The 17,971-nt window shown below is 38.2% G+C and overlaps 1 protein-coding gene across 1 annotated transcript in view; it reads left to right on the top strand.

The window, feature by feature from the left end:
• Positions 1-17,971, top strand: part of znf407 (zinc finger protein 407) — a 198,134-nt gene that overhangs the window by 111,608 nt on the left and 68,555 nt on the right. Inside the window, exon 6 of the mRNA XM_077576585.1 lies at positions 12,460-12,626. Coding sequence (XP_077432711.1) covers positions 12,460-12,626 — 167 coding nt within the window. The remainder of the gene's footprint in view (positions 1-12,459; positions 12,627-17,971) is intronic.

A 17,971-nucleotide genomic window follows, 5' to 3' on the forward strand; every position in this document is an offset into this window, starting at 1 on the left:
GTCATAGTAGAAATGGATGTTGCCAGGCATCACTAATGACCCAATTAATCAATGAATTAGCTTAGCAGTGATTAAATTAATGTGAACTGGACAGGCAAGTGGCATTCGTGGATATATCCTGGGGAAGCTGATTAACACAAGCATAACCGGCAGCGATTAACAAGCCACTATTAAGTTTGAAGGCTCCAGTCTAACTATCTATTGTATGTACCTTGGTGTCAGTATCTATCTATCCATCCATCCATCCATCCATCCATCCATCCAGCCAAAGGTGCCACCATAATCAACGAAAACCAAATGCTCATTTGTGCTACTTTAAGATTCAACTGTTCCAAATTACTAAGCAGACCAGAGTTTCATGATTTTATATACGGTATACTCTGTATGTGTGAAATAACAGCTTTAGGAGGTCATATTTACAGAAATCAAATGCTATTTTAATCAAAACCATTTTAACAGGTCACATTACATTATAACTACAGCTGTCAAAAGATTTTTTTTTAAACCAGATTAATCACATCTTTGAATTTTGATTACTCATGATTAATCATTTAATTGAAAAGGCTTTTTATCCCAAAATTGTGTCCGCCAAATTTAAAGAGCACCTGTTAATTCTGAATTATTTTTACATTTAATGTTAGGTGGACGTCTTCAACATTTTTTGATCCACTGCACACTCTCATATAGGGCTGCTCGAAGATGGAAAAAATAACAATCACGATTATTTGGTAACAATTGAAATCATGATTATTCAAACGATTATTTTTTGGTACAAAACGAGAAAATATTTAAACATTTAAAAATATTAAGACAAAATTATTTGAAACACTATAATTAAGTTCCTTTTAGACCAATCAAGATTTATTAAATTAGTCATTTAAAATTTTGAAAAAAAGTGCAAATATATAAATTTAAACAACTCAAAATTAATATTAATAATATTTTATTTTTGTTTATGAATATGCCAATTTTGTAATTGTGGAATGTTAGAATTGTAATTGAATTTTGATTAATTGCACAGCCCTACTCTCGTCCTCCTCTTTTTCTAATCTGTTAATTACTTGCATAATTTAAAATGGGAAAAAATGACCACAGTAGTTTGGCATGAACAAATATTCTAAATGTCCCATTTATTAAATGCTTTACTTTAATGCATGTAGTTATGTTTATTGTTCAAACACAACCTACCTTTAACGTAACCATCCACTGTCAAGATAAAGCATAATCTGTGTCAAAATTATTAGCGTAATTAGTCTGCGTAAATACATGATTAATGCAATAATATTTTGTGATTAATCAATGATTTAACACTTTAATTTTTAAAACACTAATTATAGCAGGACCCCTTATTTGAGAACACCTTCACAAGTCTTCCATCCACCACTTGTGAGTTTGATTTTTCCACGACAATTTTCTTCGCCATGGGCCCAAAGAAAGACAACAGTGCCAGTGGCAGAAAAACATACAGTGCTACGGACCACAGTGGAATTAAGAAGGACATTGTCGCGCAGTTGTAACTACCGCGACTACTTCTATTAATACTGACACGAGTATCCCCCCCACCCCACCCTTAGCTGTTCAACAACGTGCCTGACGCTAAACAACGCATGCAAGGACCGCTTAGTAGTCTAACAATATGCCCAATGTAAAATATACAAACTCAGCACTGAACTAAAGCTAGCATTAATATAGCATTTATCATTCACTGATGCCATCACACCACAACAAAAAAGGTAAGGTATTTTTTATTGTTCAAATACTGTACATAATAATTTGGAATGCAGTGTTGTGATGATAAGCATCATAGAGGAGCGATTGATAGATGGATTTTAAATTGGGTGCCATACATCCATCCATCCTTTCTGTGTGTGCTGTAACCTATCCCAGCTGACTTTGGTCACCAGTCAATCGCAGAGCACTTATAGACAAAAAAAAAACATTTACACACTTTGACAATAAGAGTCTTCCATTAACCTACCTGAATATGCCTGGTCTAGATGTTCATTAATTATTTGCAGATTTTTGCTAGTGCCCAGTCTGATCCCTATTCCCTGTGAATAGTGGCAGTCCATTGTATACCGGTATGTATATATTTTTTCAAATATGTATTTTTACTTATTTTTTGTTTTACTTTCACGTCAGTAGCACCATGGCACTACCTCTTCTTCTACTCTTCTGCTGCCTTATAACAGCAGCGCCACCCAGTGTCGAATGGCCATATTTTTAGAATATAGTAAACAACAGGCTGCACTCCAGACTTGGCCTGCAGCAGGGCTTTGAATATACTTGGTCTAGCTGTTATACGTTATTCAGTAGTCCCCCACCATGCTTAAAATCAAGGCATAATGTTGAGAGTTGGGTGAGGGTGTTTTGGGGCTCCCTTGATTATGTGACATCCTCCGGAACAAGGCTGTAGTAGTTTCCTCCATTACTTATATGGGGGAAAAGAGGCCTTTTCACTATTGAGATTGTCACTCTCAATTTGGACTAACACTAAGCATGCACTAGGCCTCCTGGATATTCTACCCCACCTGCTTTCACCCCACTCCTGCTCACCTTCTACTGGTACACACGCCCCCACACTTGCCTCCCCTGTAGCAGATTGCTGTGGTGACAGTTTGATTAGATCATCAATCGTTGCTGTTAACAGCGGTTTTCCTGAGCACCTGGATGCCAGGTCACAGCTGGCTCTGAGCTGCCGTGTCCCCTGACCCGGAGACATGTTTGCGTGTTTGTATATTTGCGTGTGTACGTGTACTTAACATATGTGCCCTGTGCATTTGATAGTATAGTATGAAAATGTGTATGTATGTGCAATTGTGCAAGTTCCTTATACCCATGTACAGGTTAAAAAAAATCATGTGTGTCTCTATGTATCCAGGTCTGTCAACTGTAAATTGAGAATAATTTTGTTTTTGTTTTTGTTTTTTTGTGTTCATACCAGTCATACCTTACTCCCGATTAGTTTGTGTGTAATAGTGGGAGACTAGATCCCAAAAAATAAATTGAATCTCCCAGCGTACTTACCCACTATATTAATTACGTTCACATTGAGGATGTAAGGCAGACACACTGCTAAATAGATATAGTATTGAGATCTTATGTTAACTCAATTCTTCTAATAAACTCAACAATAGCTCAAATCACTGAACGCAAAGAGGACGACAGAGGTGATGCTGTCTCCTCTGTCCAGCCAGCTCTGCAGCTGCTATCCTACTAGCCCCCAATCCAATGACCAAGATTAATGAAACCTCTGCCATTTTTAATTAGCATGACTACAGTCATCAATTATGTCTGCCCCACCCCAAATACAAATATTATTGTATTTGTGGGAAAATATCTTGATTTATTTCATTGTGGTCTCCAACAGAGTGAGATGAATAGCCTCCCTTGATTGTTTTTTGCAGGAAAGAGAAAAGGAGTGGGAATTGGTTGCTGTAGTGAGTCTGTGATATTTAGAAATTCCTTAGGAATGGCATATGTCACTCTCTGTGCGGGACTTGCAAAGGGTCTGGCTAAGAAAAACATAAAGAGGAAATACCGTTCTTGCTCATAGTGTTACTACTCAATAATGCGGCTGCAACTTTCACGGCTTTACCTCAACCGAAAATAAAGCTAATATTTTCATTAAATTGGAATTGTGGTACTGCCCTGAAAACACCTAACAGAAAAAGTTCCATTCAATAAAAGTTTCACAAAATGGGACCTCCAAAAAAAATGAAAGGGAATGTGCTGCAATTTTATTAAAATTCCATAATCAAATAATCCGGAAAATTAACAAAGTAATTCAATGCACAAACTAACACACTTTTTGCTGGAAGACAATTCTTGTGTACTTAACAAGTGACACTATATTTGTCACACATTTGTCAGAGCTGGCATGCAATCTTTTTTTACTTTTTATTTTTTTAATGGCTGACATTGCCGTCCAGCAATTTACAGTCCAAGTTGGCAGGCAGGTTTGGGTTTCTGGCTCCATGTTTGACTTCACGTCCTTCAATACAGCTAATGCACTGAGCAAAGGCACTTAATCCATATAGAAAGCTGTTGAAACAAGTATAAACAAGCATTAGTGCATTAATGTGTTTGTGCATGTGTAATAGAAAGGCAACCGCTGCTGGATCCTTTTCTGTCACGTACCAAGATAGATAGGTTAAGAAAAGGCAAAAAATAAATCCAACAAAACAATTCATGTATAATTGATCTTAGAAAGGTGTAGTTTGTTTAGCTTGTATTTGTACGTAAAATAAAAAAAAGTGCATATCTGACTGAGATGGATTATAATTGCTTCATAACTTGAAGATGCACATGTTTCAGTTATTCATCATTTTACTCCTGTGCTGCTCACACACACACACACGCAAACATTTATACCCTTACTGCCACAGCTTGTATATGCCCGTTGACTCTAGAGAGAAGTGGGAGAAACATCTTAAATATTTTATGAAGCTTGGGGACCCCACCTCTGTCTTCCCCACCCAACAATCTGACACTACTGCAATGTCCAGTACACACAAACGCGCACGCACACATAAACAGAAATAATGTTTTAAATGCAATCATTGTCAAACCCAAACAATGTCATTTATCAAGGGAGCATTTGGGACCGTATAATAAGTTTCACATTATTAATACAATTTTTCATCTTCTGTCATGCCTATCTGATTTATGGCACACATGTGATCTAAGGTGATCATTGAATTACAATTCCAGTAATAAGAGAGAGAATGGACCTGCTCTTTCACTTGTGCCCACTGGAGCACACACAGACCCACACTTAACACACACAAACACACACTTAATTCTGGATATACGGCCTTTTGTTGCAACATACGCACAAAATAGAACTACGGCCATCTTGTTGTGGTCAGGCCGAAGGGCTAATTTTCTGTTACTGCTATCTGTGAGCTAAATAATCAACCTTATTTCTGAAAAGGAAGGAAAGAGAGGAGAAAAACAAACCAAATATAAATGTAACTAGTCCCATGTAATTTGATTAGAGGCAGTGCTCGGTAATCTAAAATAATTTTGGAGAGTAAATATGAGTTGCCCGTTTGAAGCGTGGCAATGAGCTTTATTGTTCCAGGGCCCAATGACTTAATTCACCTTGTTGTTTGACATATTTATTGCACTTTCTATGAAGTGACAGCCATTGCAGTCACTGACTCGGCCTAATCAAACTCCCCTTAGTGATCCATTATAATCCAGGACCATGAAGCATTATCAGACAGGAAGATAAACAAATGTGAAAGTGAATTATTTGATTAGGATTAAATAATAAAGACAATAATAACATTTTATCCTATTTGAATAAGTATTTGCGCTATTAGCAGTCTTGTGTTTGCCTTATTAAATTAGCCTGTTATTGAGGGCCCGATCCATCAACATCATGCATCATCCTGTTCTATTCTGAGCAAATTTAGGGACAATACTAATTTGATGAGAGGAGACTCTAGCCCCAGCTAAAGATGATAACCGGTAAAGCAACTCTCACTTCATGAGTTCCACAATTTATAACGTGCTTTCTCTGTATTTTAAAAAAAATAATTAGGTTTATACCGAATGTTCACGCTTAACCCCACCACCTTCCCATTTGGTTGCATACCTGAAAGTGCAGATTTGCAGCATAGAAACATAAATATTTCTGTTGCACCGCAGCACTGGCAGTTGACCCTAATGAAATTCTAGCAGTGTAATTTGATTTACGACGTGCTAATGCAGCCTGATATTAGAGAGAAAAAGCTCTGATATGGCTGCCTTGTGCTGTATTTAAAGCCTATCAGGAGCCTGATAAAGAGCATCCTGTCCTCAGCTGCAGGGAAGAGTTATTGTTGGAGATACTCATATTGATAGTAATTCTTCCTGACGCAATTTAGTGCTTGCAATATATAAATATGGAGATAATGGTTAATTTAGGTGGCTGCACAGATTGCAAAGCCTTAAATTAAAGAATTATAAAGAAGCATTGAACGATCCATTCCCGCCCCTTTTAAAGTGCTCCGCAAAATACTGGTGGAAGAATATTTGAGAGTGAGCCAAAGTGTATGATACAAATCAATATGTTTTGGTAGCTTTACATGTTGTATACTGTATTTTTGGTCTACATTTTGTAGTGTGTGGTGAAACGTCACGTCAATTTTTTTTAGCATAGATTGATGGATAGAAAAGCAACACCTAGGTTATGATTTATTATTATTTTATCATTTCTTTATGGAGTTTGTGTGTGTGATATTTGTGCAGCTGGACATAGTATGTGGTTATGTGGTTAAGATTTAGGACTACATGTTTCAAAGTGTGTTTGGGACTCTTGAGCTATGGCTAATAATAAAAACAGGCAATAACAGGGCCACCACAGAGGGACGTGGCCTTTGCACCATGCTGCCCATCCGTTTACTCCCCTCTGCCTTCATGCCACCTCATTTTCCTCTCTCTCTATCCCCTAAGTTATGGGCTGAATAACAGCACAACAATATTAAGATAACATTTCCTGATTGTTTGTTAGACAGGAGGCTCCTTCACCCCGCTTTCATCACGTCTACCATGTTCATTAAATTGACAATTTGTATTTGCCCTACAGCAGGATAAACAGGAGCTTATCTGATGGGCTTGGCCGTTTATTATTTATTTCATTATCTTTTCTTTCCACTCCTCCTCCTCCTCTTGGGATACTAGCTAAACATAAATCAGCCACACCATCTCTGTTGTGTGCCGTTGTTTGTATTGCAGTCATATGCAGCAGTCCTCTATAGGAGGTTCGTCGACAATAGTGTGTAGACACACGTGGCCCTTTCATGGTGGTTTTATGTTTCTTGTGATGAGTATGCGGGCTGTATACTTTAAAATGACCCTCTGTTAGGATAATTCTTGGACTTTCCGGGAGAGCCAGCTCTGTGTGACTAACACCAAGCAGAAAACTTATTTTAATAACTGCAAATCTCATTGAATTATCCTGATCACCCTGAGCAGTGTTTGATAGTTTAGTCCAGATTGGCTTTGCCCATGACAAATAACAAAGCCAGCATCCGTGTTCAGGAAAGATACATTTAATTTGTACAGTATTTTTTTACCCTATACCACGATCAAATTGGGTTTCCATTGATCCCTATTAAAAGAAGATCATCTCTTTAGACACATATTTAGGTCCAAATTCAGTCAGCTCCCATTTAAGGCTTACTCAGTCTTTCTCCCAATATCTTGGAGAGCTCAGGGCCAATAATTTAATCTTCATTCAGCTAATTTAGTCTGGATCTAAGCTGCCGGCTTGTCGAAGTGCAGAGTGATGAAGTCTGAAAACAGGACGAGAGGGAAAATACTGGGGAGGAGAAAACGGGAGGAAGAAATAAGGGAAGCATAGAGATAAAGATGGAGGGAAAAAGAGAGATGATGCAGTAGGAGGCTGAAGATGATGATCCATCCTGACCCTAGTGAATGCTGTCATGTTCCTCCCTCTAGGTAATCTCTCTCACTCACTCGCTATTTTGCATGTGAAAATGCTCTCCTGACAGTTGCATATCAGATACATTTTCTTCCCCCTTTCCCTTTGCCAAATAAACAACAGTCTTCACTTTGAAGTTGTCTGTTTGTGTCAGTTTGGCTTCAGGCGAGAGTCGGCCCCTCTTTTTTTCTGTCTTTGTGTTGCCATGAGAGAGCGTTGGAGATTAGTTCCGCACACCAACTGGCCAACACCCCAAACAAATAATAATAAAAAAAAGGGTTGAACAGTCCTTCAGAAATGTTCTATGGTTATTGATTGGTTTGATGATGACCAAATATTGTGCACAAGGGGTCAGTGTTAAATCAGTCATTTCCATCCTGCACAGACATTTCTTTTGTACTCATTTATAGCTATAATTTTTTGGGGGTTGTCTGTTAAAATTAACCTGAATAATAGAAACATTCACTTAGCACAATTGTCAGCAATTGTGTCCCTTAAATACGCACATACACCTCACCACTCGGAGGCAGCAGTGAGTCGGTGGTTAGAAAGTGGGTATTTTTTTTTTTTTTTGTGTATATATATATATATATATATATATATATATATATATATATATATATATATATATATATATATATACAACCACTGATAATGCTAAACATTTACACCTCCTCAAAGATATACAGTATATCACATATAGGCCCAGTATGGCCTCTGATGTTATGCCAGTAGCTTATTCCTGAACTGATGACAAGAGCACACCACAGTATATGGTAATGAGTGACGGCATACACATGGAAGCATGCAGCTTTCAGAAAGTACAGACAAGAAGTCCACCTGGGTCTTTGAATAAATCTGTGCTGCGTGTCAATCATGTCACCACACTGCATGATCTGGGGGGAACTGAGGGAAGAGATGGACGAAGAAAAGCAAAATGGAAAGGGAACTACTTCCGTTATTTCAAAAGTGTATTTATTGTGTGGCCTTCTACTCAGAATTCAGGCCAAATACCTGAGATGTAGTGTTGATTTGTTTGGCCTGTGCTTGGTCATATACTGCTTAAGAAAATTTAATTTTACTTAAAAAAAAATACAGTATACAGGAGCTATGGACACTGATTTGATTGTCAATGGCTTCAGGCTAGGCAGCATTATCGTGGGCATGGTAACCTGAATACCATTATATCCGACATGTCCATACAAATATCTATTAATTAGGGCTGTAACTAAGGACTATTTTAAATAATCCATTATTTTTAATTATATTATCAATGAATTTGATTTTTAAAAATGGGTTTTCATTCTCATCCTTTTAGTCAAAAAATGTTTTCCAACTTGACAGCACAAAAAATGCACAAACATACATTTATTATAATCCACTTACTGGTTCGTAAAATAGGAAACATTGCTGATTAGTCTTTTCCAAAGTATGGGAAAAGCAAATGTTACCTTATATTTTGTATATTTTGTTTCAAAACATAGGGAATCAGTTTGCTTTCATAGAGGACTTCAGAAATTGGTGATTATTTGCTATTGAGAAGCATCAATTCAGAGGTTTTGGACAATTTTATATTTAAATGTTATATCTAAAATATAAATGTCTTACCAAAATTAATTATTTGATAATTGATTAGTTGTCAATCAATGAATTGTGAAGCATTTCAAACATATCAAGTAGGAAATGAAGGGAAATATTACAAAATCCAAATTGTGAAGCGAAGCTCTTTGCAATGAACTACACAAGGACCGGAGATGATTGCATTCGTGTTTATCGCCATTCCTTGTACATTTGTTTTTCAAAAACACTAAGTGCCCGCTGTATATTGTGTGATGCGTTTTAACTGAATTTGGACGGGACGATCATCAAAAATGACAGCTAAAAGAGGACAAGAACAAGAATAAAATAAATAATTAACATCAAATATTAGGCTTAGCAAGGCTCCCATTTAGGTAATGAGAGCAAGTATACTGCTGTAACAGCTCACTAAGGCTGTGTCCGAATGTCTACCATTATCCTCTAGCTCCTCATTCATTATATAGTCCTTTGATATAAGGGAGACTAATATATAGGTCCCTCATTCTGCTGGTCAATTCGGACATCCAGGTCACTACTTCCTCCTCATTGCATATCAGGTGGCCACCGTGCCTGTTGGCAGTCCAGCGCATAAATCTCCAGCTCTTTATTGTAAACAAAAATGTTTAAAGCTATTTTATTTCCTTTGTTGAATATATTTTCAACCAAAACAAATTAATTACTTCCATCATATATAGTTAATGTATCGCTTTGATTGTAGCACTTGCAAAGTGCATTGTGACAAATTTTTAGTACATTTTTTTCTTTTGGACATTTGGACACCCTTACAAAATGGTGTGACCCCTTAGTAGTGCTGCTAGTGCACTATATGGGGAGTAGTGTGCACATTGGGACACAGCCTTATTTTGACCTAATATCGAGACACATTTAAAGCATATTTGATGTTCAGAAACTAGCTACAAACAATGAGACTGGGTAATGATATAAACTATACAAAAATCCAAAGCAAGATTCCCAAAAGGTATAAATTTGCTTGTTGTAAACTACAAATACATTTTTAAAATTGTCAGACCCTTAATTATTCTTCATTTTTGTCATGTGCATTAACTGCACGCAATTTGAGACGTCCATTTGCCAAAACTATCTCCCCTGCACTCTCTTGATTTCTCTCCTCTTGTACTCCTCCTACCTTCAACGAGTTTTGCATGGTGCCTGGCTGTTTCGAGGCTGTGTGCATATGTATGTGCGAGACAGTGAATCGTGACGGAATCTGACATGCGGGGACAAGATCAAAGCACTCCATCTGATCCCATAAAAAAAAAAAATGACCCAAGCCCTTCTCTCATCCTTACAAACCACCCACTGATAGTCAGTGCTGGGAGTGCACGCACCTCCATCCTCTCCTCTACTTTGCCTTGGCTCTCGTTTTTCTCCATCCCAGCATTGTCAAGGCCCGCCTGCCTGCCTTCCTGCCTGACTTTGCGATTAGGCCGCATAATAAACAATGGCCTGTTTAGCTCATAAAGCATGAGTGTTGCTCATATTGCTTACAATAAAAGATAGCATCTCTTCACTCATCTTATTTACCTCTCCCATGGTGGCACGAACAATGAGCTGTTCTATAAATACCGCAGGGAGTGAGGAAATACAGATGCAAATGTACATCTATTGGTCAAATTATGTTTGTTCTAAGTCACATGATGAAAGAAATAAGGCTGTTTAATAAGCGTGTGAGGTTACTGGCAGCGTTTTACAGCTTCTCTTTCCTTTCTTGTTAAGTGTGTTGAAAATATCCATACCAAAACATCTATATCCAATCCAAAGTCATCTTCATGGAACATATAGATTGTCACTGTACCCATGACACATTTCGCAAACCACCTTTAATTCCTGGCTCTTTCGTTTTACATTCCTACCATTACTACATTGGCCTTTTTCTTCCAGTAAGGAAGATGTATGATTTTAATTATTGATTCAGACACATGCTACATGCTGCGTGGAGTCATTATTTGTTCAGGTGAGTGTCATGCAGCTCGCTATGAAACAGATACCATGGGGATTAAACGACACAATCAGGACTTAAAGACAGTCACCCTCCCTAAAATAACATGGGCCTCACTGCAAGACAAATGCTCCCCGAAACCTGACTTCATTTGTTTATGACTCGCACATTAGTCATTCTGCGTCTAAATTATAGAGTGGGGTAAAGATTTGTTTCTTGTAGTCCAATCGCAGAGCAGATGAATATAGACGCAAACATCCCACACACGTGAGACAAAAAGTAATGTAGGCGTCAGCATGAGGAACAGACACATGTCGAGTTAGTAAAAACAAGATGTGTGTTCACATTCCTGACACCAACTATACACAAGCTCACACTGATGCATTACAGGACATGGGCTGTAAAACAGCCTTTATGAAGAAAATAAGACACAGTTTTAATTACCACACTCAACAGATGTATGTTTTATGTATTTGTATTGTATTTTACAATAATTATGTTTATTTGCAAAGTTGTATTGTGCACCGCCGCATAATTGCACTGCTTTGCACTGGAAGTTTTTGTGTCCCACATATGTAATAGATGGTATGATGGCATCCATTATACACATATCGGTATTTATTTAATTGGTTACTCCACCTGAAAACTAGAATTTCTGGTCTCATTACTTTCAGTTATTGTTACTGTATTGAATTGTGCATGTCAATTGTCAAGTTTATTAGTTTCCTGATTCCCAAAATAAGCTTTAACAAATCAAACAACAGTGGATTTTAAATGCACTTGCACATTTATTGGATTGATAATGTCTACTAATGCAGAGGGGGCTGGTAATGATGAGAACACAGATATGAGGAAGTGTTTCAATGCAGTCTGTAAGAGCGAGCAAAGCTTTGATACAGAAGCCTCAAGAGATGCGGTGGGTAAAATGTTGATAACTGTTCATTTAACCCCGGCTAAGTGGTCAGGGATGCTGGACAGGTGAACTTTATTCTCCCAGCAGACCCCCACCACCCCCACTGCCAATGTGTGTGTGTGAATGTGTGTGTTTGTGTGTGTGGACTGTAACAGAATTTCTAGGGTCCTCTGGGCCCTGGTGCAAAGCAGAGAATAAATGGTGGAGGTGGCAGGCCAAGACAGAAAAATCAATGCCTGCTTATACAGACATGACATACCAGTAGCCAACTGCACTCTTGTGTGTGCATGTGTGCGTGTGTACATGTGTGCGTGCGTGTGTGTGTGCTTACGCGTGCGTGTGCGTGTGCGTGCGTTTGCAAGTGTTTGTGTCAGTGCAGACATACAGCGTACAATCAAATGCTCCTGTGCTCTGTGACTAGGAGTGCAACTACCCAGCAACCTCCAGTTCCTTTCTCATAGCATAGACTTCCCAGTATTTTATGTCAGTGCTGGGATCAGTAAATAACAGTTTCTCCCTGCTGACTTCCTTTCCTTGCCTTCTTCCTCCTTCTTTCCCTCCTATATGCTACAGGAAGTTCGAGTGCAAGTTGTGCGACCGCTCCTTTAGTGAGAAGTGGGCTCTAAACAACCACCTGAAGCTGCACAGTGGGGAGAAACCATATAAATGTTCCTGGCCATCCTGCCACTATGCCTTCCTCAACGTTTCAGCAATGAAGGACCATTATCGGACACACACTGGTAAGAAAGCTAGTCATTTTTACTTGAAATCATACATACATGAATAAATACAACAAAGTTAGTTTCTCCACGAAAAAAAAAACATTCTTAGATTGAAACAAGATGGGAAAGTACTTTCTGATTCCTCTATAGATGGATAGACTGTAAAAACCTGAAATATACAGTTTGTATTAACTGTGAAACTCTCATCTCACATTAATTAAAAAAAAATTAAAAAACACACAACCGGGAAAAAAACACAAATTTTTGACTAATTATATGCCTGATTATTGGCCATCTGTCCCACAGAGGCTTAATCCTCCCAATTCTGTCACTGCCATTAAAAAGCATATAATATATATATATATATATATATATATATATATATAAATTTGATTTGAAGGACTGAGAAAAGACATTTTATCTTTTTATTTTTTTCTTTCTTTTATTTACTTATTTTCTTGCCTTACCTTGCGCAATGGCATCATTTACTCCACGTCCATTTGGAGATACCACCCCAAAAGTGACGTGGAAGAACCATCTTGTCGAAACAGTTTCATCTTGGGAAGTCATGGCTGTCCATCAATCGCACATTTAGTCATTGTTTACTTCTTGTTTCTTTTACTTTCTGTTTACATCTTCAACTTGTAAACCAAAGTAGAGAAAGAAAACTGTGACTGGCTGATGTCAAACTCATTTCCGTAGATCTAGATAATCGCTTGCTGATGCTCACAGCTCACAGCTGGTCCTCATAATATTACAATTCTTAATCATGTAATCACAGAGCCCTATTTATATTGCCACTTGGAAAGTAATCGACAGATTGGAGAGGAATTTTGGGGCCAATGGGTATGCTTCGGGGGAAAAAATCATGAGGTTTATGAGAAATTTGAGTTGCCAAGAGGCTATTCTGATTTTGGTGTCTGTGCCAGAGGTTATTGATCTGGGATATAAATTATAAAATGTTTTCACATACATCCTGCAATCTGCTCACGTAGTGTTTATTTCTGTTTGATACATTGTATGAGTTTTTTCTATGTATGTTTGAGATGTCCTACTGTATGAGTGGTCATTAAGCACACCTCGAGTCGACTGCCGCATGTGAATGACGTAATTGTTTTTTTTGTTTTTTCCACACATTTATTGACCTTTGAATGCAAGCACAGAAAAATCGAAAAACTCAAAAGTGTGCTCTTCATGTCTTTAATTGAAAACAAACATGGTAATGTCGACTCACACCCAATGTTCACTCCTGCGGATAATCATACAAATTATTTTCCGTGGTAGATACATTGGCACAACAGGGTGTGTGCTAACGGATGTTTCAACGACATGTTATGTGCGAGCGTTCATGCTTGACGTGCACGCTCGATGTAGCAATACGTCCCCGCGTGCAAAACAGGCCCCACACAGGCGATGGTACCCCCACAGAGATGGTGCCCTATGCACAATGTGTACCCTGACCTCAGTAGTACTCCAGGTCAACCCAAATGTCTCTTTGTTGCAGCCAAGCACTTTCCACTCTGCTTTAATAAAGTCCCATATGTGGCCGTTTAAGTCATTGACAGACGCAGCAGCAGCCAGCGGCCTGACAGCCTGACTGAATGCTTGCAGGTGAGCCCTCCATCCGTCACGGGTGCCTGCTGTGTAAGATCGAAATTTGCTGGATGTTATTTTAAATGTGCTTCAACAGTGACAAAACGTCAAGGCACCGCTGACATAATTAGACATTTCTTTTCCACTTCTATCTAGCACTCGTCATTCCCCATCAGTTGGCTGGCATTGCTGTCACCCAGTTGTCACCATGAGAGACATGTGGTAGTTGTGGTTATGTGTGTATGTATATGTCTTTGACAGGGAAAAAAAAACACACCAATATAAAGAGACTTTATTAAGTGAAATTATAAAAGGGAGATTTTTGAAAAGATAATTAAAAATAATGCAGGCAAATTGTATACTCTTATGAAATCACAGTTGTACAGCCAGGTTTACATGGAGACTTTTTAGTTAGTCCGATTGAAATCATTCCGAATGAAGATCTGTGGTCACCTGTTAACGTGAAGTGATAGATTCCGATCTGACGTTTACATGCTTCCATCCATTAATCTTATCAGACCCGTTCCAGCCGTGGGACGCGCAGCCATCAATCACGTGGTTTATCAAGATGGAGTTCATTCGTCATTTAGCACAATAGTTGTGATAGTTTTAACACTTTCAATAAAACAATATCTTAATAAAAACTAGTTAATTTCCTTTATTTATTTTATTATTTAAAAAAAAAAAGAGAGATGAAGGAGGGGAAAAAAAATTAAAACTTTAAACAGCTGTGCCTAAGTTCAAAGTACTTTAAAGTGAGGGCCGAGGTTTTGACAGTTTCTGTTTGTAAACAAACAATTCAAAACAGACTCCTCCCATGGCTCAACCCATTCTAGCTCAACGTTCACGCCCCCTGCCTCTGACCGCACTCAGCCCAGCACCAGTAGCTTGCTGTATAGCAGCAGAGGTTGTCTGTGTACTGTGGTACCTGCAAGAATAAGAGACAAGGTATCTTGCAAATGGCCAAACATTTTTATTGTTCACATTGTTTGCGCATTTCAATAAACAACTATGCTAATAATAATGTTGATGGTGGAGCTAATTTTAGCTACCTAAAATCGAACACTGTACAGCTACTGCATAAGACAGCTTGTGTTCTGAATTAACATGCTAATTATGATTCGAAGTTATACCGATTTGCATTCAGCCACCAAGAAAAAAACAATTATCATAGGACCGTAATATGCCCAGATTGACTTCAGCGAAACCAGAGCGTCTGACACAGACTCTGATGTCAGCTACAGACCAACACAGCCCCAAAGGAGAGGACGTGCAAACCTCAGTCGAGTCCAAGTGAGGGGATGAGGTCGTGGAAGAGCGAGATTAGTTAGTTAACCCTAGTTTTCGACCGTGCTTTATCCTCTGCACGTTTTGTTGTGGAATACTTTCTCTTTTTAGCGCTGTCCGCCATTGTCTTCTCCAGACATGAATTTTCCCTGCTACAGTAAAGAGACTACTGGAGTAAACACTAAAATCAAATTAAAAGAGAGGTGAAATCATGGAAAAGCATCGCAGACAAAGAATGTAAATACTTATCGGTGTTAATCGGTCACAGGCTTAATACAGTTATTGCAAGCAAAGGATTTACAACAAAATATTAAACCCAATTCACTTAAATCTTTTTTTTATGTCTATCTTTTTCTAAACTTTTGCTCACCAGATGTAAGTACCTGGAAATAGAGGGGTGGGGATGAATTATTTTCTCCTTTTTTTTTTTTTATGTTGAACCCAAATATTTGTAGTCTACAGCAACATTATACAAAATTTGCCCCAATGCTCAAATACTTTTGGAGCGGAATGTATTTCTAAAAACAGCCAATTTACTTTTTTGACAATCAATCATTTTGGATAGCAAATACAAGATCAAACATTACATTTTGTTTGTTTGTTTGTTTGTTTTTTGGGGTTGAAGGAATACCCTGTACAGTCCATTGACTGCACATCCTAAACCGTGATCGCCTTCTTGTTGTTTTTGTTTAAAGAGAAAAACGTTAGCACCTCCAGCTCTCCTTTACTGCCCTCAATTGCATGCATTGTTCCTTTCTGATTTGTGTGCTTTTGTTATTAATCACGTTTCCTCACACACCAGTCTTGTCTGGGAGATTGGGAGGGGGGCAGAAAGGGGAGTTCTGTGGTCCTCAGCCGCCAGGGTCATTTGTAACCGCTGATGAATGAGCGACACAAATAAATAAATAAGTGTGCTGCATCTTACCCACCCAGCTTTTTTCCCAGGCTCTTGGGCATTGCAGGGAAGGGGGATCTGCGGTGGTGGGGGCGAGCGTTGTGTTGGGGGCTGAACACGGCGACAGGGCTACAATTGATTTCCTCATTGCCTCAGTTTGTCGCTTAATCTGGCGATATGCTGATAAATCTTCGTACTTTGTCAATTAATTTCTCTGAAAAATGAGAGCCAAAATGGCGAGCACATCAATACAGCAGCGGATTCTGTGTCAAAAATTAAGCGGTAAAATTAATTGCCCTCCCGTCCTCTCCTGTTAAAACATAACTAATGAGGGAGGCAATTATAGCATGCAGACTCCTCCAGGGTTGAAATGTATACACATAATGGAATATATATGCTTATAAACACACACACACAATAGGAAAGGTAGTACTGTTTGGATTCAAAGATATTTTATTGTTTTGTACTGTTTAGTAATTTAAGAATATGCTGCATCATGCTAGCAAATAGAAATATTCTTCTGCTTTAAGAGGTAAATGTTACGTCTAAAAATGCTGAAGTTAATCATGTTATGAAGGGAAGATAGTGTGTTTAGTTGTAAGAGCTTGTCAGTATTCCATTATTTCAATTTTTGTTTCACTAATATGAAGAATGTTGAGTGACATCCACTACTTGCTGATGATGATGTGGATATTTTTTCATTAATGTAATTAACTCATTTGCTCCCAAAAACGTGGAAATATGTTCTATTTTAAATATTCCAATGGTCCCAAAGACGTATTTATACTGTTTTGTTTTGTTTTTTTATGCTAGAGCATACAGAGAAGGCTTTGATGCAACCTCTGAACTGAAGAGAATGCTTGAAGCAATGGTAGTTATTACAAAAAGCGGCCAGCAGATGGTAGCAGAGTATAAGAGATAAACCAGGGCCATGTTGCAAAAGACTCTTTTCACCACTGTTTTTAACAGATTTGTGAATAATGATGAAACTTAGCTATATTCTAATGCTAATTGCTGCAAAATACAGATGGAAATATATATTTTTTTCCTGATGAAAGAAGAGAGTTTGATCTTTTTTTTTTTGGGTAGGTTCCATGTTTTTATAGCAATAGAACACAATATTCTGTGGGCCTTGCAAAATTTGTCAAAATCTAGTAAAACAGCCAGGAGCGGACGGGGTTGCTTCAGTGAAAATGGCTAGGAGTTAATGAGGTAAAGTAATCATGGGAGAAGGTCATGCTTTGCTATAATCTATTCACTGACAATAGCCAGCAAGTTCACGGAATTTATGTACAACACGTTTGAACACAAGCATATGAACGTGGCCTTGGTAAAGCCACACTGGTCTGCTCCTGTGTGATGTTATTTCCAGACAGAGAGAGAGAAAAAATCATCTTGCTCGGTTTGTTTTGACAGACAGGTAACAGTTGCATAATTTAGGCAAAACTTTTTCTTCTTTTGGCGCCACCACAGCAACATCTTCTGCATGGTGAACAGTTGTGGTGAAAATATTGGTTGACATATTTTGTGTGTGGAGAAAGAGTTTCCCCACTGTCCTTTCACTTTGATAGTTATGTTCACCTTTACT

This window comes from Vanacampus margaritifer, chromosome 9 (assembly GCF_051991255.1).
Source record: "Vanacampus margaritifer isolate UIUO_Vmar chromosome 9, RoL_Vmar_1.0, whole genome shotgun sequence".
NCBI lineage: Eukaryota > Metazoa > Chordata > Actinopteri > Syngnathiformes > Syngnathidae > Vanacampus > Vanacampus margaritifer.